This window comes from Cygnus atratus, chromosome 20 (genome assembly GCF_013377495.2).
Source record: "Cygnus atratus isolate AKBS03 ecotype Queensland, Australia chromosome 20, CAtr_DNAZoo_HiC_assembly, whole genome shotgun sequence".
NCBI lineage: Eukaryota > Metazoa > Chordata > Aves > Anseriformes > Anatidae > Cygnus > Cygnus atratus.
The window spans coordinates 10,957,736-10,978,446 of record NC_066381.1 but is presented as its reverse complement, the minus strand read 5'-3'; the positions used below and the strand labels follow the sequence as shown (position 1 = coordinate 10,978,446).

The 20,711-nt window shown below is 44.3% G+C and overlaps 1 protein-coding gene across 2 annotated transcripts in view; it reads right to left on the bottom strand.

Annotated features, from left to right (window-relative positions):
- KSR1 (kinase suppressor of ras 1) overlaps window positions 1-20,711 on the bottom strand; it is a 69,694-nt gene that overhangs the window by 31,361 nt on the left and 17,622 nt on the right. For both annotated transcript variants that reach the window (XM_035561109.2, XM_035561108.2), the window contains exon 2: window positions 4,243-4,383. In XM_035561109.2, the coding sequence (XP_035417002.1) occupies window positions 4,243-4,383 (141 nt within the window). The remainder of the gene's footprint in view (window positions 1-4,242; window positions 4,384-20,711) is intronic.

Below are 20,711 nucleotides of genomic sequence, written 5' to 3'. Positions count from 1 at the left end.
AGTAACTCTGCAAGAGACTGCAGCCTGAGTGGGGACAGTGCTCTGTTCACATTTTCTTCTCCTTCCACCTCCTTCTCAATTCCTGACTCCAGTTCTCAAGGGGAGCATGACAATCCAGAACGGTGTATTTTCCTAGGTACACTTACAGAGCAACTTTCACCCACTGAGGACAACTACATAGCTTAAGTATACCTCTCCATATGTTTCCTTGTTCCACATTTTCTATTTTCAGCTCAAACATCTCTTTCCCCGGTTTCAATCCACAATATTTAGCCATGTGCCGTTTTTGGTAGTAATTTACACACACATAGTGCTAATCCACCTCCAGAATTTCTAGCCAAAGCCAAGGATTCCAGCATTTCCTAGAAAAATACTTAAAAAGAAAATTACAGAACAATATTAGGCCAACTCCACAGCAGAGTCTGCTCCACACTAGCCACTGTTTCCTATGATAAAAATCTGTCTGGCAACTGATTAGAGGCACACTAACAAAGAAACAGAAATAGCATGAGTTGGGGTGGGGGCTCAAATTTTCCTTACCCCTCCAAATCGTGTATTCACAGAGAGCAAACAGGATCACAAAGTCGAAGCTTGTATTCACCACCTACCTCCAAGTTTGCTAGGTCCACACAGAACAGCCCTTTCACTCGGCGCAGCGTGACTCGCTGACTGTTGTCCATGTTCACGGGAGTTTTAGCTGTCGCCCAGTGCCATAAACAGTGCATTGTTATTACTATAATCCCTTCCAGAACTAAAGGATTTTACAAGCAGTCATTATTATCGTTTTAAATATAGGTTTTCAAAGAAAGAAAGGAGCCCAACAAGAAGACAGCAATTTTAACAGCAAGAGCTTTCACGCTTCACAATGTCTACAGCAAGTGACTGGGCAAAAATAGGTTCAGTCTGGACGAGAGGAGTCAGCAGATATTCTAAATTAGAGGCGGTGCTCTATTTCTGACGGAGAGCCTGGGAGCTTCTGTGCTTCCCTGCGCGGCAGCTTTATTTGGGAGAGGGCCGGGGGGGGAGAGAAAGGGGAGGGAAAAGAGGGAGGGAGAACAAGAGCATTGTTTCTCTAGCTGTTGAGCTAAAAAACTGCTTGCAATTAGGCTGTTTTCCAAAGGTGTTATGTCACAGATTAGCACAATCTCGCAATGTCTCCAGCAACAGTAGAAGTGCAAAGGGAGTCAAAACTGTTTCAAAAAGCCAAAAACAAACAAACAAACAACAACCATGAACTCAGGCCTCTCTCCTGATTTGGCCTTGACAAGCAGTGGGCCACAGGAAAGCCCTTCACCTGCGCACACCTCCCGTGCTGTGCGTCTCGAGCCAAGGTGGCCATGGCAGGGCCTTGCTGCAGCTGGAGGCCTCTGAGGATCACCGAGGGGACACGTTGTACAAGACTCTATGGGTGCTGGCAACTTCTCCAGTCAGTTTCAGAGACTAAATTCTCAGAGAAGAGAGGACTACATGCCTAACATGAAAAGGTTATTACAACTCATGTGAGGTTTTCCTCCCCCCATAGGGCTTTTTGGAAGCATTAAGAAGGAAACCCAGTATGATTATTTCAGTTTTACAGACAAGCTAACAGTATCTTTGAGATGTTAAGTCACTCCACAGTACACTACGTAGAGCAGCAGCAGCACCAGGTGCGGGACCCAGGTATCCCCATTTGCTGTCTGACCCGCTCAGCCATCTCTTCCAAGGCTCCCCAGTCACGGCGCAGGCAGCGTACATAAGGCTAAGGCAGCTATTTAATAGCTTGTAAGGGCTAACCTATTAAAGCTCCTCCTGTCAGCGACTGCCATTTTCAAGTCATTCAGCTGAAATACGGTTCACATGCTATATGAAACCTAAGCAACAGCAGGAACAATCCCATGATACCTGTAACACTTTTGAAGGACATCATCATCATGGACAAACACGCTGCTATTGTCCACGCCACCAACACCAACTGTGGCTGCAGGGCTGTTTTCTAAGCAGTGCAGTAACAGGACACACACACAAACAACAACAAAGAACACTTCCAGAGCTACAAATCCAATTGCTCTTTGGAGCACTTTTTTTTATTATTATTAGCCCAGATATTTCCGTTTCTCAAAAATCATTTTCAAGACTGTGTTGCAGTTCTCCTGCTTGGCTAATCTAAACGCTACAGAATCTCTCTGCAGCTGCATGAAATGGATGCAGAACTTCCACAAAATAGCCCCACATTTGGAATCATGGAGCAATTTCAGTAGATGCTTCATGCACCCCATATTTTTGGACCAGGGAACAGAAGGAACATAGTTCATTACCTTGGTCATTGCTTAGGAGATGGTACTAAGAGAGCACAAATAAAAACAAGAAACTGTTGGAAAATGATCTCTCCTGACTTGGACCAAAATCAAATTTGCTCACATTCTTTGGTGACCACACATAGGGAAGGGCAGTCTTGACAGTGTGAAAATGAAATCTGGTATTTTGTGATTCCTGAAAATATCAGATGTGGCAGACTTGAATTGTCCACCTCCGTTCCCCCTGCTCCACTCCTCCTCTTCATCTCTTCCCTTCCCCCAGTTATACAGGCATCACAAAAGATTTCAAAAAGAGCTACAAAGACATTCTTTTAGGCTCAAGCAATTCCAGTAACCCTAGAAACCAACAACAGTTGTGAGCCTGGCAGTTTGGCCACAGCAACAGGCTGTTTTTCTGTTCTCTCATTGTCACTGCTGCACCTTCAGCTGTGCTATCCAAACCCTAGCTGGGCTGGAAGGCAATATCCATTATAAAGCATCATGTTCAAAATGAATAGTAGTAAATAAAAAGAACAGCTCAGTCCTGAACTCATCCTATTTCACCAGAACCTGTTCAGTTACATCTTGACCAATCTGGAATAACTTCCATAGAAACCTGCTGAATTTCTCATTCAGACTGACTTCATCAGGAATCTGCCTGTAAAGAAAGTCTTTGCTTGTGTGAGGGTCAAAGCAAATTGAGTGAGAATGCTGTGATCTGGCCTGCAGAGCCAAAAATGTCAAAAAAAAAAGTGGAAAAAAGCCTTTTCTGCTTTGTTTAGCCACCAGGAGACCAAGCTCTACTTCTATTGCCATTAACGTTACACTGAACTGAATTGTTCCCAGTACAGAACATCATGGATAAATCATGCACAGAGCAAAGCCAAGGGAACAATCTGATGCCAGTTCCCTGCAATACTGGAAGTCCTAGTTATCATCTAAACATAGCCAGGATTTCAGGCTCTAAAAAAAATGTGTCCAGACAACAGCTAGGGGCACTGACTTGTCATTTCTGATTCCAGCAGAAGTGTCAGATTACTCTGTGCAGTAAAGAGGCTTCCAGAAATCTACACGTTAAGAATTAAGCGATAAGGAATCTGTAAATATCAGAAGCAGCCATGGCCTGTGAGCATGAACAGCTGATGCTGGCCACCGCAGCAGAGTTAGTCATTCCATTCTTTTACACTAATGCGATGTTCTTAGGTATCAGTTTGAACCAGACTTTACTCATGGGAGGGGGTGTCTGTGTAATGAAAAAACATATATATATATAGTTTCTGAGTAAAGACTCCTTATCAAATCCAAACCACAGCTTCACATCTGCCCATTACTGAGGATACTGGCTTGCAGCCTACTTTGTTTTTCAGTCTGAGCACTGAGAGAGCCTATGTTTCAGAACTCTTCTGTCAGTCTGAGTTTAGAGGGATGCAGTGCTACTGGCTGTCTTTGGTTATTCACTGATTTGTAATTGTGGCTTATATGCTTTTAGAAACAATAAAACTCTAGGCTTTAACAACTTGACATTTTCATTCATTTGTTGAGTATATCAGTGTACTCTAGGTCTTCTTTCTGCTAGTACTGGACATAGAAAATAGTGCAGTACATCATTATTATATAAAAGCTATTGAGTAAGTCATGGTGTCATTCTTGGATTTAGCAGGCAGGAGAGAAGGTGATGATACCACAGGACCTCTGTCTCATACTGAATAGTAGATGTGAGGCTTTGCTTCAAATGCTGTTATGAGAAGATCCCTACTAACTCTGAGGAGGACAAAGGGATTTCAGCATTCCCACTGGGTGATCTCTGCTCCACGGAGAGATGGAAGCACCCTTTCCACCAAAGGTCCCCGTGGGTACCCACACACTCCCACCTTGCCTGAAAGTTCAGTAAACTAACTCAAACCCAGCAGGCAGCTGTCAGATGTGAAAGGGCAGGAAGGCTCTGTGCTGATGGTTGTCTTCCCCTTACCTGTACAACTTCTTTCCTCACGTTGACAATATCTAACCAGTCATTGAATCTTGGGTAGCTGTTGAGCTCTGCTGTCCTGTCGTTCAGGGGCACACTCAGCTTACACTGCCGTTGTCTGTGGATGTAGTCGATTAGTTTCACCTGTTGGGATCCAGAAATAAACAGTTAAGTTTCTTGGGATATGTTGTCACCTTCATAGGCAATGCTTGTACAGTACCTAGTCAACAGAGATGCTGCTTTGTGAGTGGGGCTCTTAAATGATCTTAAAAGAACAAGAAATTAAGTTTTATTCCAAAACTTCTGTCACCAATCTCATGCCTAATGTACTACACAGAAACTGTCATGCCAGGCACAGAAAAATAAAACAACGAGAAGGAATACAATTTGTGCTTTATGTTTACTTATCAAAAGAAAATATTCTCAGAAGATTTCTGACTATGTCACACATTCCCATGGGGCAGACTTTAGCTTCAAAACCTTCCTAACAAAACAATGCCTCAAAGCAAGTTAGCTGATCCGTGATTTATAAACCAAAACATATCCTTAGTCAACAAAATTTAACATTTGAGACAAGATCAGACTACAAATGAAAAGGAAAAAAAACAAATATATTCTTTGCCCACTATAATCTCTCTCCTCTTAAGTTTCTGCTCAAAATGTTTTGGCCTATGTACCTGAACAATGCTACACATGACTTGCATGCACAAAGTTACACAGGGGAAAGACAATTAGATCATTTCCTCCTTCCCCAGACAAAGGATGTGTAAGAAATGAGATGGAAAATGGATATCGCACTTGATCTCAGCTAAACGACCCCCATATGGAGAATGCTGCTTTTGGCCTGCTCCTCAGTTTGGCAGTATACCGACAGCATGGCAGGAGGTACTCCTGGATGCACAGGCTGATGACAGGCATGTGAGAAGATCTGAGAACCCGATCAGCAGTTAAGTACAGGACACATCCCTGAAATCTTGGAGCCAAAACCCCAGGCAACAGGATTAACTACCTCAGAAAGGGGATTTGGCTCTTGAGTTAAGCCCACTTCCCCTCTCCACCTATACTTGTTTTACTGAGAGGCGAAAATTCCTTTTTTCCCTCTTGACTTCTTTGTTGTGATCCAGTCCTGCAAACATATAATCATGGGGTTGATCCATGTGGTCTCGCACTGGAATCAGCTGTTAATAACAGATTTCTAGCTTGTGCTTTCCTGTAAACTCAGCTGAGGGTTTTACGAGCAATCCGACTACCAGCAACTATCGCACTTCTGAATTCAGACAGCAGTGCCATGAAGTACAAGGTTTATCAAAAAGTGGATTGATACAAACAAAAGTAAGTGATTCAAACTCTTCATGCAGCAAACAGAGAAATGCAAAGCAATGCCACTCTGAGGTGAGGCAGTTGTGCAACAAAAGAAGTGCTGTGTCCTAGAAGACACGGCCACTACCCTGCATTTAGCCTGGCCACCCAGCCAAAACTAGGGGGAACCTTTTAACCCTGACTTCCTCACACGGCTTTGAAGCATAAGACCAAACAGAAATTACCTTGGAAATCCAATTCAATCTTTCTCAGTACCCCTTTTTGTTAAAAAGGGGATGATAGCACTTCCTTTTTTCCACCCCTTGCCTGCTTTCCCCGGTCAGTCCCCACGCAGCAGCGCAGCCCAGCCCACAGGGGCTGCCGGTGGGCTACGGGCAGCCAGGCACTGCCACACCAAGCAGGGACAAGTTAGCTCGCTCCCTCAATAGTGCCACGTGCCAGCGGGCCAATGTGACTTCTAAACACTGCTGCTGCTCGGTCTGCATGTACCTGCTCTCAGGCTCGCTGCCAGCTGCACCCTCCTACACAGCCGCACCGTCAGGGGAGCACAGCCCCGAGTTCGGACGTCCCCGCAACGCGCGTGCCCTGCTCCTGCAGAGCGAGCTCAGTGCAGCCAAGGGGCACGCAGGATGTCTTGCCTGGCTAAGTTGTGACCTTCTACTTTCTCACTGTCATAGGTATTTTCACCTACCCGGTGAGCTCTCCGATCTTCAGTCAGGTGAGAAGTGCGCCTGGAGACGCGGTTTGTAGTATTTTCCTGCTAGCTGCTTGGTTTCATTTTTTGTCTGCTGCTCATTGTACTTTTCCCCCCACCTCACACTTTGGCTTTGTGTCATACACACTCTGACAGGCTACAGCCGGCTGGCCCGCATTAGACATGGTGTGACTTTGCAGATCTCTGTAGCAATTAAAAATAAGGTTGTGCATATTGCGTACATGCACATGTGTTAACAAGACCAACCGGCATTCTCATCTATAGGGTCTCATTCTACTCAAGATACTTGGTTCTGCTCTTATTGCCTCCAAACGTACCATGTTTGCATCCTAACTTCTTCCTTCTGAAGGTATTGGGGCAGAAGAGATTAGGATGAGAAGGAGGACTTAGCTGCGGGTAAAGACAGGAGCAGAATAAGCAGAGCCCTGACAGGAGAAGTGAGGGGAGCACACCTTGCCCTTCGGGAAGAAGAGGGGATCTTGGCAGCCCACGGGTTAGAAGTCAGGTTAACAAAGGGCACCATGTAGGAACGGAGGCAACAGGAACAAAGAAGAACTGGTATGGATACAGAGGGAAGGTCTCCTAATAAGGGTCAGAGAGGAACTTGCAGGAAGTTTGAGGACTACACAGTAGCCCCCAGTGTGCCAAAAGTCAGCCTACATAAATAAAAAAGAGCGCAGCTTCCCGTCTGTGCAATAGACATGTCATGGAGAGGAGAGGGAAGACAGAAATCACCCAAGCATTCTCTTTTCTGGAGGCCATTCCAAGTAAGGTTCAATGACTAGATGCACTTTGATATACAAACTGCAACCACAAAATCCAGCCAAAGGCAAAAAAGTCAGCTGCGCGTCTGCAAGCCGCAGTATGTAGAATTCCCAGGGAGCTGTTTTATGTTACTGCTTCTTCCCGCAGGTCACCTCACCCCTTCCCCATTCCTGGCCAAATCTCAAGGTTGCTGAGCACCTAGGGAAAGAAGAAAGGTTGCTTGAGCAGGGATTTTGGACTGTCAGTGCCAGCCACAACAGGCCTATGTGTAAAAATAGAAGCTTGGCTCCTCAGTCTGATTGTGATCTGGTGTTGTAGTGTAGGACCTTGCATCAGGCAAGATTTGTCTTCCTCGAAGAAGTATGAGATATCAGCATGGTCTCTAAAGCTAGAGCGCCATATTTAGTTATATGTAGCACTAGTGATATGCAAACCCTTAAAAGTCGCACATGACCCAGCATAAAGCAGGGAACTGCAAGCACTGACTGGGGTAAGAAGAGGTGTGGGAATTCATTCCAAAAACCATGATGGAAGGCAGGATGGACTTAATTTATGATTTTTGTTTTATAAATAGGTGTTAAGTCAAAGAAATTATCCAAAAAAATATACAAACCCACATTATCTTATTGCAATCTCTGCAGCATCACGAGGACAGCATGCTGCCTAAAGGAAGCGTATTCTTGAGGCACAGTCACTTTTCTCGCATCCCCCACAAAAGCTTTCCTTGCCAATTTCAGCGTAACACCAGAACATCACGTTTAAAGAGTAAGAGACTGGACCTTGACTCCGGGGAGTTGGACTCCCCTCCCAGCTCTGCCACTGACCTGCTGTGTGACTGGGAGCAAATTAAATAATCCATCTCCTCTTCCATCCTGCATGGGGCTCTGCCTGCATAAACTCCATGGAGCAGGCACCATCTTCAATTAGTTTAACACTGCTTAAAAAAGATGGCTTCAAATATTTTCATTTGACAAGGTTCATCCATAGCATAAACTAGAAGGACACTGCAGGAAGGTACTCTGTGCTGTACAGATTTCAGTGCTGAAAGTTTCCTTCTTCACTGGGATAAACCAAAAACGTAATCCTCAAAAATGGAAAAGTGGTCTGACAGCACAGATCTGAGTGTCTCAGATTGCCAAGTCTGGTTTTCCCATGACAACTCCTTCACATTTACTCTGTGAGTCCAGAATTGTTTTCCCCCATTCCTATAAATAGTATATTTGCACTCTCTTCCCACCCTACGTGCACCACGCTTCTCCCCTAGGATGGGTTTCATTTTGTTATTTCCTGCCCAGACTTTTAACTCGACTACATGGTTTGGCTTTAATAGCTGAGCTGTTGCAAAACCCTTTTCTGAGAACATAATAAAACTTCTGGGTTCAGTGACGCACATAAAAACCCACAAACAACATGCAGGTCTCCAACCACGAACTAGACAAAGAGATAAAGCCAATAGTAACTTATTCACTGCTTGCTTGCCAAACAGCACATCCTACTCATCACAAATGGCAAATCCCACAACAGAGGCAGTGATATTCCAACTGCCCCTAACCCACAGAGGTGGGGAAGAACCAGAGCAGAGACAGGACACCGAGCGGCTGGGGTACGTGGCTGGTTACAGGGCGTGCTCCATCAGATCCCTCCTGCCCTCGGCAGCAGCCTGCAGCTGACGGCCAGGACACCCCATTCTCATTTGCCATGAGAAATGAGAATTACGCTTCTTCCAAGGTGTGGTCCTGGATGCACATTTATCTCCTCCTGACAGGTGGTTTTTTTTTTTTTTTTTTTTTTTTTTTTGGTATTTTTAAATGAATGTCCATTTACAGCATATGTGAGAATCAGGCCCAAGATGTTTAGGAAAAATATGCCAAGCTTGAATTTTTATCTATTTATACAAAATAAACAGTCAGATCTCTTGAGATACAAGTTTGCCTGTGTTCATGATGTCAAGTCAATAGTTGGAAGTGTCATGGAATAGGAACAAAACAAAAACAAAACCAAACACATAGTCATAGACGCACGCACACACACACACACACAAGTTCTTCAGTTGTACTGCTGCAGACATGGCACATGAAAGCAATGGCATCTGTAGAGCTAAAAATTACACATTAAAGAAACTTGGGACACTCAAAGGTACTCTGCTAGGGACTCTGCTATACCAAAGTACCAGCCAAGATTCCTTCAGAATATCAACAGCTTGTTGAGAAAATGTTTTCGTGTTTTCACAATACCTATCATGTTCTCCTCACCAATGCCTATAACTTCTCTAGGCGACTTGAAACTTATGCAATGTTTAGAAGATTTTTTTTGCAACATTCAAGATAGACAACTGACATTATTTAATCAACAAATCAAGGACATTTTCTAAAGCATGTCATGCTTCTGTCCCAGGAGATGAAATCTCACAGAGTCTGGCAGCACTTGAAAGGACAGTTAATATGAGCTTCCACCAATACTTCCAAGCCTACAACCACTTACTGCCTTGCAATTTAACAAGCTGGTGGCTGAAAATGGATGACCCAGCTCTTACATGTGGCTAAGAGAAATGCAAATCACCTGTATTCCTTCAGGCAGGAATTAACCAGGAAAGAACTCCTCTGTTAACCTCCTGCCAAGAACAGGACCCAGAGAGCAAGGGCGCGCTCTCTGAAGCAGCAGACAGCAGCTGCTGCAGCAGGGAATCACACCTGGGGATCGGTGTCTCATACAGTAGGGAGGTTCTGCACTTCTACCTTCTGAAACAGAAGAATTTCTGATCTCGGGGTTTATCTGCGTGTGGACGCTGGGGGAAATAAAGTGAGTCATCTTAAGGCATCCAGTGAAAGTGGATTCACTTCACACCTTTACCTGACTCTTACCTATTTTCCCCAGTGCCATTACACAGACAAACCCTAAGTCAGACCAAAAAATAAAATAAAATCTTGAGCAACCTGAGCACTGAAGAGAACATAAAAAAGTCAGAATCTGACTTGCCAAATTTGTCTCAGAAGCCTTGCTCAGAAACCATGTGAGAAACTGATAAAGATCTCTACAATCATCCAGAGACCAGCTGCGCTGTGAGTGTACTTCAGGACACCTTTTTCAAAGTCACCCGAACTGAAAGAGAAAAAAGGTGCAACTGAGTCGATCCAAGGAACTGAAAGAACCAGTACTTCATTTTTATAGAGCAAGCTATGTTGTATGAAGGCTGCTTATTTTGAGGTATGAAAGCTGGGGAAGAACCTGTGACTTGAACAAGAGCTCAGCACAGCCCCGTGCAGGTGGCTGACCCTACAAACCTACCCCTTGCTGACTGGCCCGGAATAGCAGCCCAGTGACGAAGGGATCTGGCTGGCACTTGTGGCACACCGCTGCCACCGTCTGCACTGCCTCATGCTCCCCTCCTCGGAACGGCCCCAGCGCAGGCCTTCCTCCCTGGGCTTTGGGCAGGCGATCACAACAAAGCTAAGGAGACACCTGCATGCCAGAGTAACAGAGAGGGGATGCCAAGCAGTAGTTCACCTTCGGTGAACTTGCCTCAAGCAGCTGACTCATTTGAATGCCTCCTGGCTATCTCAGTTCTTATCATCATCTGATCATGGTATCACCAAGCAGCAACTGAAGTCTCAGAGGTCCTCGTTTCCCCTTTGTGTTCAATGGAGTAGCTTGTCGTGAGTATAGGTATAAAGATATCTTTATAGGAATATGGACTGTTCCCTTTCTAGTATAGGGAGAACTAAAACAATGCCTACTTTTGACTGGCTTAACCACATCTGCCTGGTGAAGTAGAGTGTAAAAAATGTACTTTATAGAAGTAAAGTCTATAGCCTTTTCACATGACATACGTTCATTTTGCAGTGAAAACTGATCCAGACCTGTTCATAGAAAATTTTGTTCGACTGCAGAGAAAACCATCCTTCCCATCTGTGCTTTCCTTAGGAGCACTCAGACGATGCAGGATTCAGCTGGTGACTCCTAGGATCTTACAAACCTCAAAGCTGCTTCAAATCCAGCATGGATTTCAAACAGCTCTTTTCAAGGCTAGCACAAGAGCTGCACAGGAGCAAAACAAACAAAATAAGAAGAAAAGATGGAAAAAAAACATTTCAGGAATTGTTTGTATCCTACAAAACAAGGTCACTCAATTTCTCCCCCACATGATTTTGCCCTCAAGAACAATAAAACCAAATACACTAAAGGATAATATTTTGTCATGTATCTTCACCAGACACATAGGAGGAAGGCCAAGCTCGCAGATAAAACATTACAAAAAAAGCACTGGTAGCAGAATCATTTATTTATTTGAGATGATATCTGAGAAAAGGAACACATGTACATGTCAGACGCGGACCTGCAGTCAGGGGAACTCACATTCCCTTGCACCCAGCTGACTCGTTAAGCACGGAAGCGTGGCTGGGTGAGCAGCACTCCTGTCCAAGAGAGGCCGGGTTCTCACTCTAGCTCTGCTACCACAGCAGCCAGACCACTTACTTCTTGGTGTCTGTCTCTTATCCACATCTTTACTGATTACAGAAGTGCAATCAGAGGCACTGGGTATATAAGTTCCTGCTGTGCTGGACCACAAGCACAGCCCCCTTTGAAAAAGACAGCCTGCAGAACAGTGCTACTGTTTTGAATGCCAAAACCAACTTATGAACATTAATACACTCACAAGAAGGATTAAAGACAGTTTGATTAAAAACAATTTGCACAAAGTCAAGGAGCAGTTTTAGAAACAGGCCATGAAAGACCCATCTTTCAGTCCTCTGCCCTAACCGCTAGAGCATGGCAGCAGTAACTGCTGTGGGGCTTCCAAAAAGCAGAGGGAATAGGAATGATGGCAAGGACAGGAGTAAGCGCTGAGTGACTGCAGCTCTATAGTCACACCATGCTGCAGCGAGGAAGCTGTGGTAATTTACATCAGCTGAGGATCTGTGCTTGCAGTCTCCATGCCAGCCTTACTTGCAGCATTTACAGAGCAGGAACATCGGACCGCCTCCTGCTGCTGCAGAACCCGGGTGTCTGGGCTGGCTTAAGGACTTTTGGTTTTGCTTATAAAAGAAAAGGAAGTAGTTTCTCAATGCATTGCTAAACAAACCCAGCAAAACAGGACCCAGTGCAAGCCAGCAGAAAAGCGTATGCACAAGGTACACTCAGGAAAAAAAAAAAGCCTAAGAGAAATGAGTAAATAAAAGCACAGAGAGGTAGAGGAATAGGGAGAGATGAAACACCAGATGGATGGATTTTCCTTTGAACCTTCAGTCACGCCCGAGGCTGACACAATACCCACCGCCCAAACACTACAGTATGTTATTTCTGCTTTGTCAGATGATGCAGGCAGCATCATTTCTGGGTCACTTGGAGGCCACGTACCACCTCTCTTCTCTCCCCTCCTTTCTTTTTCCACAGTCCCAGCAACCAAGAGCTGCAAAGGCACAGCTGAGGCCTCCCCGGCTACAGGTGGGAGTGGGAGGACAACACTGCACAATTGAGCGGTTGCCTGTACATAACACAATTTTCTTCAGAGATTTCATCCCAGGGAGGCATATGAGCCTAATGCAGCCCCAGGCACAGTCCTCTGCTCAAATACCAAAAGTTTCACACCCAGTGCACACTAAAAATGAAAGCCCTCCCCCTTCCTCTATAACCCAAAGACATGCAACTGCAGCAGAACGATTAGGAGTGCTCCGCAAGACTAAGAACTGTACTTGCTGTTTGCTGAGCACAAGCCTGCTTGCTGCCACATCAGATCTGCAGCTCAACCTTCCCTCAGCTCCCGCTTCTTTCCAGCGCCCACCTAGCTACTTTAGCTCAGCCATGCTTCATTAGGCTGAACTGTATTTCCATACGGAGCAAAGGAAGAACAACCCCTCCCCTGCAAAAAGGGGATACTGAAGGTTATCATTACTCCAAACTAACCTGAAGACCTGTTAAGGTTTCCCATCCACTCTTGAAATTAGCGTATGTGCCACTCAGAAGGCTTATGGTTTTACCGTGCCACGCACAAAAATTCTGTCCAAACACAGAGTATCTCCTGTTCTCACTCATTTGATTCCATCCCCAGGGTCCCAGATCCTGTACCTGCCCACCTGCAGCCAGATCTCAAACAGCTCCCGCAGGCTGGGTGACAACCTGGGAACAGCATCACTGTCACCGTGGTTCTCAGCAGCCAAGGCTTCGAAGGGAGGGAGTCTTGGCCCTCAACCAAGGTCTTTAACAATAAGATAACAAATACCTGTAAGAAATGGACTAGGCAGAGCTAATCATGCCTTTGGCAAGAAAGCAGAAAGGATCTCCAGAGATCACTTCTGGGCCTGTACAACTCAAAGGCAGAGCAGTCCTGTGGCTGACTCTGACCCTTGTTGTAATACCTCTGAAAGAAATCTGGAAAGCCTCAAGAAATCAAAGACTTCTTGGGGCAGGAGATGGAAAAGACCAGCCCTGAGTAAATCTTTCTTGACAGCTAGGGAAACCTAGGTCCAGATCCCTGCCCTCCTCCCCATTTTCTGCGGGCTCGTGGGCGAGGCCTGGCAGGCCAGGCACGCTGCGGACGTGCACATGGGGCTGACAGTGGTGGTCCTGTGCCGTGCGGGCTTCAAGGCTCGCTTCTGGGTCTGCCCAAGGACACGTCGCACTGGCCTGCCTTGCTGAGCCGGGGGAAAGGGAGGTCATGAGGTGCCCACACATACAACACAGACTTCCCAAAGTACTGAGATAAACCACTCCTTGTCCAACCTACCTGCTGTAGCCCTCCAAGCTAAACAAAGGTGAATGCAGCTTGAAAATAATACTAATACTATGCTTCTCCCTGTAATTGTTCAGTCCCTTGGCAAATCTATTGTCTCTCTCCTCCCTTAAAGAAAACAACGACTCCAAACCCCCTGCCAGTTTTACAATGACCACAGCCAGAAAGCAGCAAGCGTCAGGGAGAAAGATTACAAACATTTCTTAAAATTAAGAGGAAACAAAAGGTCATCTTCAGGGGGAGGGGGAAGTTACAACTCACGGACCTCTGTAAAACTCAAAACTTACAGTGCCTTTAAAGCTGATATCCCCTGTCATTTTTAAGATAACACTAACCATTCTTATACTTCTGTAGAAATAACTCTCGAATGTACTTGATTCGACACTGGGAGAAGTGGGCATACAGAAACCAACAACCCGTGAATGTGTACATTTCCAGCATAAATAAAGGAGTAGAGTTTACAGCAAAAAATATAAAGCCAGGCATTTCCTTCAGAAAGGTCAGGAAGGGAATGACTAATTCTAGGCCCCTGTCATATTCCTGCGCTTCCCTTTCCTCCTCACTGGACACCTCATCCTGCAAGGTGCTGAGCACCCCCAGCTCTCACCAGACGGCAAAGGACCAAGGCACCTTGCACAGCTAGCCCAAAAGCTCCCACTGTTCTGTCTCGAAAGGTCTCTAAGGAAATGAGCTCCTTTAATGGAGAGTTTACTGCCCAGGATGCTGTCCATAACCCCCAAGATTTTTTCACCTTTCTCTTCCAAGCAATGATACTTTGCAAAATGCTCCGAATGATTAGCTCTCCACTCGAAAGAACAGAGCTATTTTGGCAAGGACTAGGGTCACATTTCTCTGTTCAGACACTGCGTGAGAAAGCTGCTGTGCCTCACTGCTCGCGTTTCCTTTGCCCAAAAATCTCTTCGGGGCTCTGTGGCTAACATTTGCCTATAGTGGTGTTTCAATCATTATTCAGGTACAAATACAGCATTCAGACAGGAGACACCTGGATCCAGCCGGATTCCCAACCCACAAAAAATTTTTTTTCTTTGGACCAAGGCTTTCATTTAGGCCATGTTGTGTCCACTTAGAAAAGCGGAGGAAAATGTAGTTGCTGACCTAGCAATAGTTGTGTGAGAAAAAATGCTCAAGAGACTGATAAGCAGCAACTGGCTACACAACAGACAATGCTGAAACAGCTATTGGCACCATGCAGCAGCCTGGAAAGATTTTAATCGGCACTTGAAAAATGATCACACACGTATGCAGAGACAACAAGCTCCAAGTTCAGGATCCTCTTGTGCTTGTAGGCCAGATACAACATCCATTATTGTTGTGAATTTCCACAGAAACTCCACACAGCAAATTTGTGTCTGTGCCTAGTCAAAAAGGTTTTGTTGTCGTCGCTTTGTTTTGACCATTTGTTAAGACAACTATATAGTCAAAAGCAGTTTGTTAAAACCAGGACTTTTCCATGAAAGTGATTTTGGTAAGCTTCCCATTTTGAAAGTGTTCTACGGAAACAGATTAAAGTTGTCAAAACATGTTTCTGTAATACAGAAAACTTAATTTAAAAGATTTCACTTCTGAATTAAACGTACAATAAAAGGAAGTGTGCCAGTGCAAGATCAGAATTTAAGCACTGTGTATGTGTGTCACCCACATTTTTTTTTTTATGCAGAACTTATGAAAAATATGAGCCTGACTTTTCTCTCCAATTTCGGATCAAAAAAAAAGCTTTAGGACCAGGAAAGTTCTCACACTTGCCCTTACTTCTACCCAGAACTCCTGATCACTCCAAGATTCAGAAAACTACCTCAGATCATTGGCCTATAGCAATATTTCTCTAAAGTGACTTGAACACATGGTCTCCTTCTCTGCACTCACCTACTGAGCTTTCCTCGAGCACACACGCAGTCATCTCAACCCAGTCACCAGGTGACGTGCTGAGATGAATATCGGGAGTTACAAAGCACAGAGGACATCCCAGCCATCCTGCATCCACTGCGCAGCTCTGGATAGTACTACAGGATAGAAGTACTGTCTTTGCTTTTGTCCCTTCCTTTCAGAAATCATTTAAAACAGCTTTATTTGTGGATAAGACAGACAAAAATAAAAATATAAAAACAACAACCAAGTAATACATGTTAGGAAGCCCTCTGAAATTGCTTCTTCCAGCTCGTTTTTGTGGTTTCTGAATCAATCATGTACGTACTCACAAACTGGTGCAGTTCAAATTGACGCAGCCTTTTAGAATGGGCAACAATGGCAACACGGCACTGATTCCATGTGAATACCTCATTGACATAAATTAAGTCATGTTTCTTAAAAAAAATGCACGAGCACCAACCAGAGCTGAAAGAGAATTAAAAACAACACCTGATCACTGCTTGGCCTAAACAAGAGATCTGCTGCTTAAACCAAAAAAAAGTTACAGAAAACACAAACGACGTCCATAGGAATCACCTGGCAATTTTCTGTTACAGCAGTTATTCCACCAGTGATGAACCCTGAGTTCAATGCAAAAATTTCTAAGTCCAGGACATTATTCTGAAAAGCTGGCAGTTTCATGGGTTAGTGTGCTCACCTAGGCCATAGGCCCAAGCATTTGTTTGTTAGATTCAGGACCTAGAATGCCAGTTGCCTGCCCAATCACCAGTTCATTTCCTGGGCACTTCTGTATAAATGCTGTACCTCTGAAAAAGAGCTTCTTTTGCCTCCTGAACAGGAAACAGGATATATACTCTCATGCATCTACATATAATAAGCTTTATATATTTTTATATATATATATATATATATATGGTTTATATATATATATAAACTTTTGGTTGATACACCAATATCAACAGGACCAGTTACACTAGCACAATTACACCAATACTAAAAAAAAGTCAATCTCTAGCTTCCTAATGCTGTACTGGTTTAGGTTCAGATTTGCACTGAGGGAACCTTTGACAAAGGTCCACATCATCAAGCCCACAGTCCTTTTTCTAAAAGCGTTTGCAATTTTTACATCTTTCACTTCTCATGCTCTACATTCTTCTTAGGAAACATTCTTCATAGTAGTCCTTTGTCACTCCCTTCACATGACATATGCTTCATTATATCCCTTTCGTCTTAACGTATCTCCTCTGACTATCCACTGAAGAGTAAGTTCAGCAGCCTCTTGGGTTCAGGATTTCTGCTCAATCTCTTGTTCAGATGACTGCATCAGAGGAAGGACTCCACTGAGTGACAGTGATCAGAAAGGAGAAAAAACCATGCCCGCTTACAAGAAAATAAAAAGCCATTGTTACTAGCCTGCATGCTATTCTGTAACAGAAATATCCCCCTCCTAAGGAGCAGGGAGAAGACAAAGGGATCCTGTGTTGTATTTTTCTGCCTGTGAACTGACAATTCTGAGCACTGGATACAAATTCATTCCTTAGGCTTTGAGACTTTCCACAGCAGCCAACCAACACTTCATAGTTACCCAAAGATCACTCACATTTTTTTCAGACTCCTTTCATTTACGGTATTTCATCTTGATCTTTCCAAGAGGAACACGAACATGACAGGTATTGCTCTAAATACGAGCTTCCCCAGGAATCTTCTGAGAACCAGCACACCACACCTGGGCTATGAAAGGCACCAAATGCCACTGGTACCCTACTACACCTGTCACTGCGTATGCTATAAAACACCGCCGGGGTAATTCTTCGTGCAGCACTCCTCCAGAGTAACAAGGTCAGAAACATGGCGAAGGCCTACAAATGTCCGAGGGATCCTGCTGTGCTGCAGGTAGTTCCTTGCTTCTCTCAGAGGCACCAGTCAGTGCCCACACAGCTCTCCTAACATTTTGTTTACGCGGTAGTTTGAAGATGGGAGCCCGAGCTCTCCTCCCAAAGCTCAGCTGTTCTGAGGACCTCCACAGATACAAAACTTGGCCCCGCTCAGCCACCACCTGATGAGTGAACAACAGAGCATGCCAAATTCCCTAAGTATCAGCAGTCTCTTTAGCATCCAGCCGCTGAATCCAAAAAACCTTAAAACAGGAAAAGCCCTCTACCTTCATCCTCTCTTCATAGTCATTTCTCTTGTGTTTTGGCAAAGGGAAATGATAAATGTAACTAGACTGTTTACTCTTGGAAGTGCAAATAACGAGCAGCAGACTATTACTAGCCTTTCAGCTGTGACCTGATTCAAACAATACTGAAATTATCAGAGATTTTCACAGATTTCCCAGAGTGGTGGGTTAGGTCCTGCGTGTTGTCTGGGCTGGCATTAGGGCCTCGCCCTTGGTTAAAACACAGGCATTTGGGAGCCCAACACAAGCACTGCGGCTGCCCAAGCTGGTTGGCAGGCTGGCGCTTCATGTTCTTGAGTCCACTTCCATAGTCTGCCTGCAAAAGCCCTGCACACTGAATCTCATCTCTCTACAGCACTGCCACCTGCCAGTCCTTTTCGTCAATTGATAACAGAAAGGGAGAGGATCAAGCACTATCACCCCAAAATAGGAAGCTATAGCATTACTCACAATGTTGAGGACTCGCCTGCCTTTCTTCCTGATTACTCAGCAGATGTTCTTAAATCAGTTCTTAAGGCAGTTACTCAGCTCTTAAACGCACCTGCCAAAACCTGATTTCTCAGGACATGCATCTACCAGCTGAGCTCAGGAAGGCATTGCTGCTATTCCCTTGCTTCAGTGAGAAAGTGCAAGACATTTTAAGCAAGACTCGAAACTGTATGATGGCATCAGATACTGCACTACTGCTGTATATGTGGTTAAAGTACTGTCCCTTATTTCCCCTATCGCAAGCTCAAATCTGTAAGGGTAAGATTCCCAAGAACTATGTTACTGAGTTTCTTTTGAGGTCTGCTGAGGAAATAAAAGGCAAATCTATCCTCATGAAAGAGAAGACTATTTCTAAAAAAACCTCAGTTCTTAAAACGTTGTCTGCCATACGTGTTACCCTACCATTCCATATTATCAGTTGTTTTTTACGAGATGTTTATGATCAGAAAATGTTTACACTATGCAATGAACCAAAACATAAAAGCATGCTGCTGATAGACGCTGGCCTTCCATAGTTTCCCAAAGAACAGGCACCTCAAATGCATAGGTATTAAAAAAGTGGTTGGGGCTTGCGTTGTGTTTTTTGTTGTTTTTTGGGGGGATTGCATTTTGCAGTGAAAATGGAGGAGATAGATGGCTGAGAAAACCACATGCTTTTTTTTTTTTTTTTTAAAAAAAAAGCCAACTATAGGAAATTGCTTAACTGGAATGTGGCAACTTGCCATATTCTCTGAAAGTATCTTTTAAAACAGCAAAACAACCTAATTTTAACAAGCTGCTATGAAACTGCAGTTTGAGATTGTCAAAAAGAACAAAATACACTAAAAGCCCCTCTGTTCAGAATGTTTTTGACCTATAAAACGTCTCCTCATCACAGATTTTAGGAGGAAAAAAGAAAAATGCTGGTATGCTCTGCCATGCAGTAGGAATCAGAGATTTTCAGTTTGCTCATCAGCTTTACAGCATGCTTCCTGAGTGCTCTGCACAATGCACTGAGGCACAAAGCAGGAAATATAGGAATGAAAAATTCTCTGGAAACATAACTGAGATTCGGATGCCAAGTAGAAAGCTGATCACCCACAGCTCAGCTCTAGCAAAAGCTCCTAAAACAAATCAAAAGTAAAGCGGACTGTATGAGTTTTCTTTTTCTTTCCTCCAGGTCTGGGTATACCATTATTAAGTGGGAATCATACTGAGCTTGTTTCCCTGGTCAGCTTTATTTCCTTCCCAGAAAAAAAGCACGTAAACTCATAGAGCTTATCCTTCCAATTCCCCCTTTTTCTGCAATCCCATGTGTCTGCAGGTTAGCCGTTCTGCTGTCTCAAACCAGGAACATTACAGTTGCTGGCAAACTTCTGTGTAGCTGACTTACAAGTCAGGAGACAAGGTAAAGGGACACAAAGCGCCTAAGCCCAGGAGACCTGATGGGAGGCACGCCTTCAACAAGTATTCCCAAACCAACTGTCACGGAGCATGGCAAGTGCGTCTTGCAATTATGCTACAGCACGCCGAGTACAGAAATTCAAGCTGTGCCTGAGGTATCCTGAGTTCAAGCATCACTTCTCCTGCAAAGCACTCCTGATTTCCTAGTACAGAAGTATTCACAGACGCCTAGCATATTCACTTAACTGTTGTTTGCAGAAGGCTAAGGATTTGTGAGATTTAATGCAGTTTGAGACATTTATTTCTGTGCAGTTGGGAACAAGGGGGAACCATCATCCTGGATAGCCAATCACCCAGACACACAGGAGGGACTTCCCTGCAGTGGATTACAGCTAGAAACTCCTTTCTAAAACCCCAGGACCATTCCTCTGAAGGGGTGAGTGTTCAAACGAGGAAGAAGGGCTACTTAAAGATGTTTGGGTTTAACGTGAGATGTGGGGAAGAGCTATGAAACAGAAGAATGGTGTTGCGGAAAGGCTTTACTTGTTGCTTTTCTCCTGATTCTTTTTTAAACTTACTGAGGTGAGCTACACACAAAACTCTACCGTTTAACTGTGCTCTAAGATTGCTGTTCAGTTGCTGGCTTTCTGTGACTGTGTTTTGAATGAAGTTTTGTACTGGACTCGTTCTCCTTCCTTCCTACTCCCCCTGCTACTCTGCAAGGGAATGAGCAGAAAGAGTGAGGCAACAGGAAGAGTAGGAGTCGGCTCTATAGAGGCAAAGCAGGATGTGACCTCTGTTCCCTAAATAGGGCAGAAATGGTTGGAACATGATATCCAAGCTGGTGTCTCCCTAAACCAAGGAAAGACCGTATCAAGGACCAAAAGTGAAGCTGTTTATTATGGGTTAGAAACTGTGCATTTAATGACATCAGTAGTGCTTTGAAGGTGGAACTGCAAAGAACTTAATGACTGTTCTAGTGGATTCTTGCTAAAGAAAACCTGAAC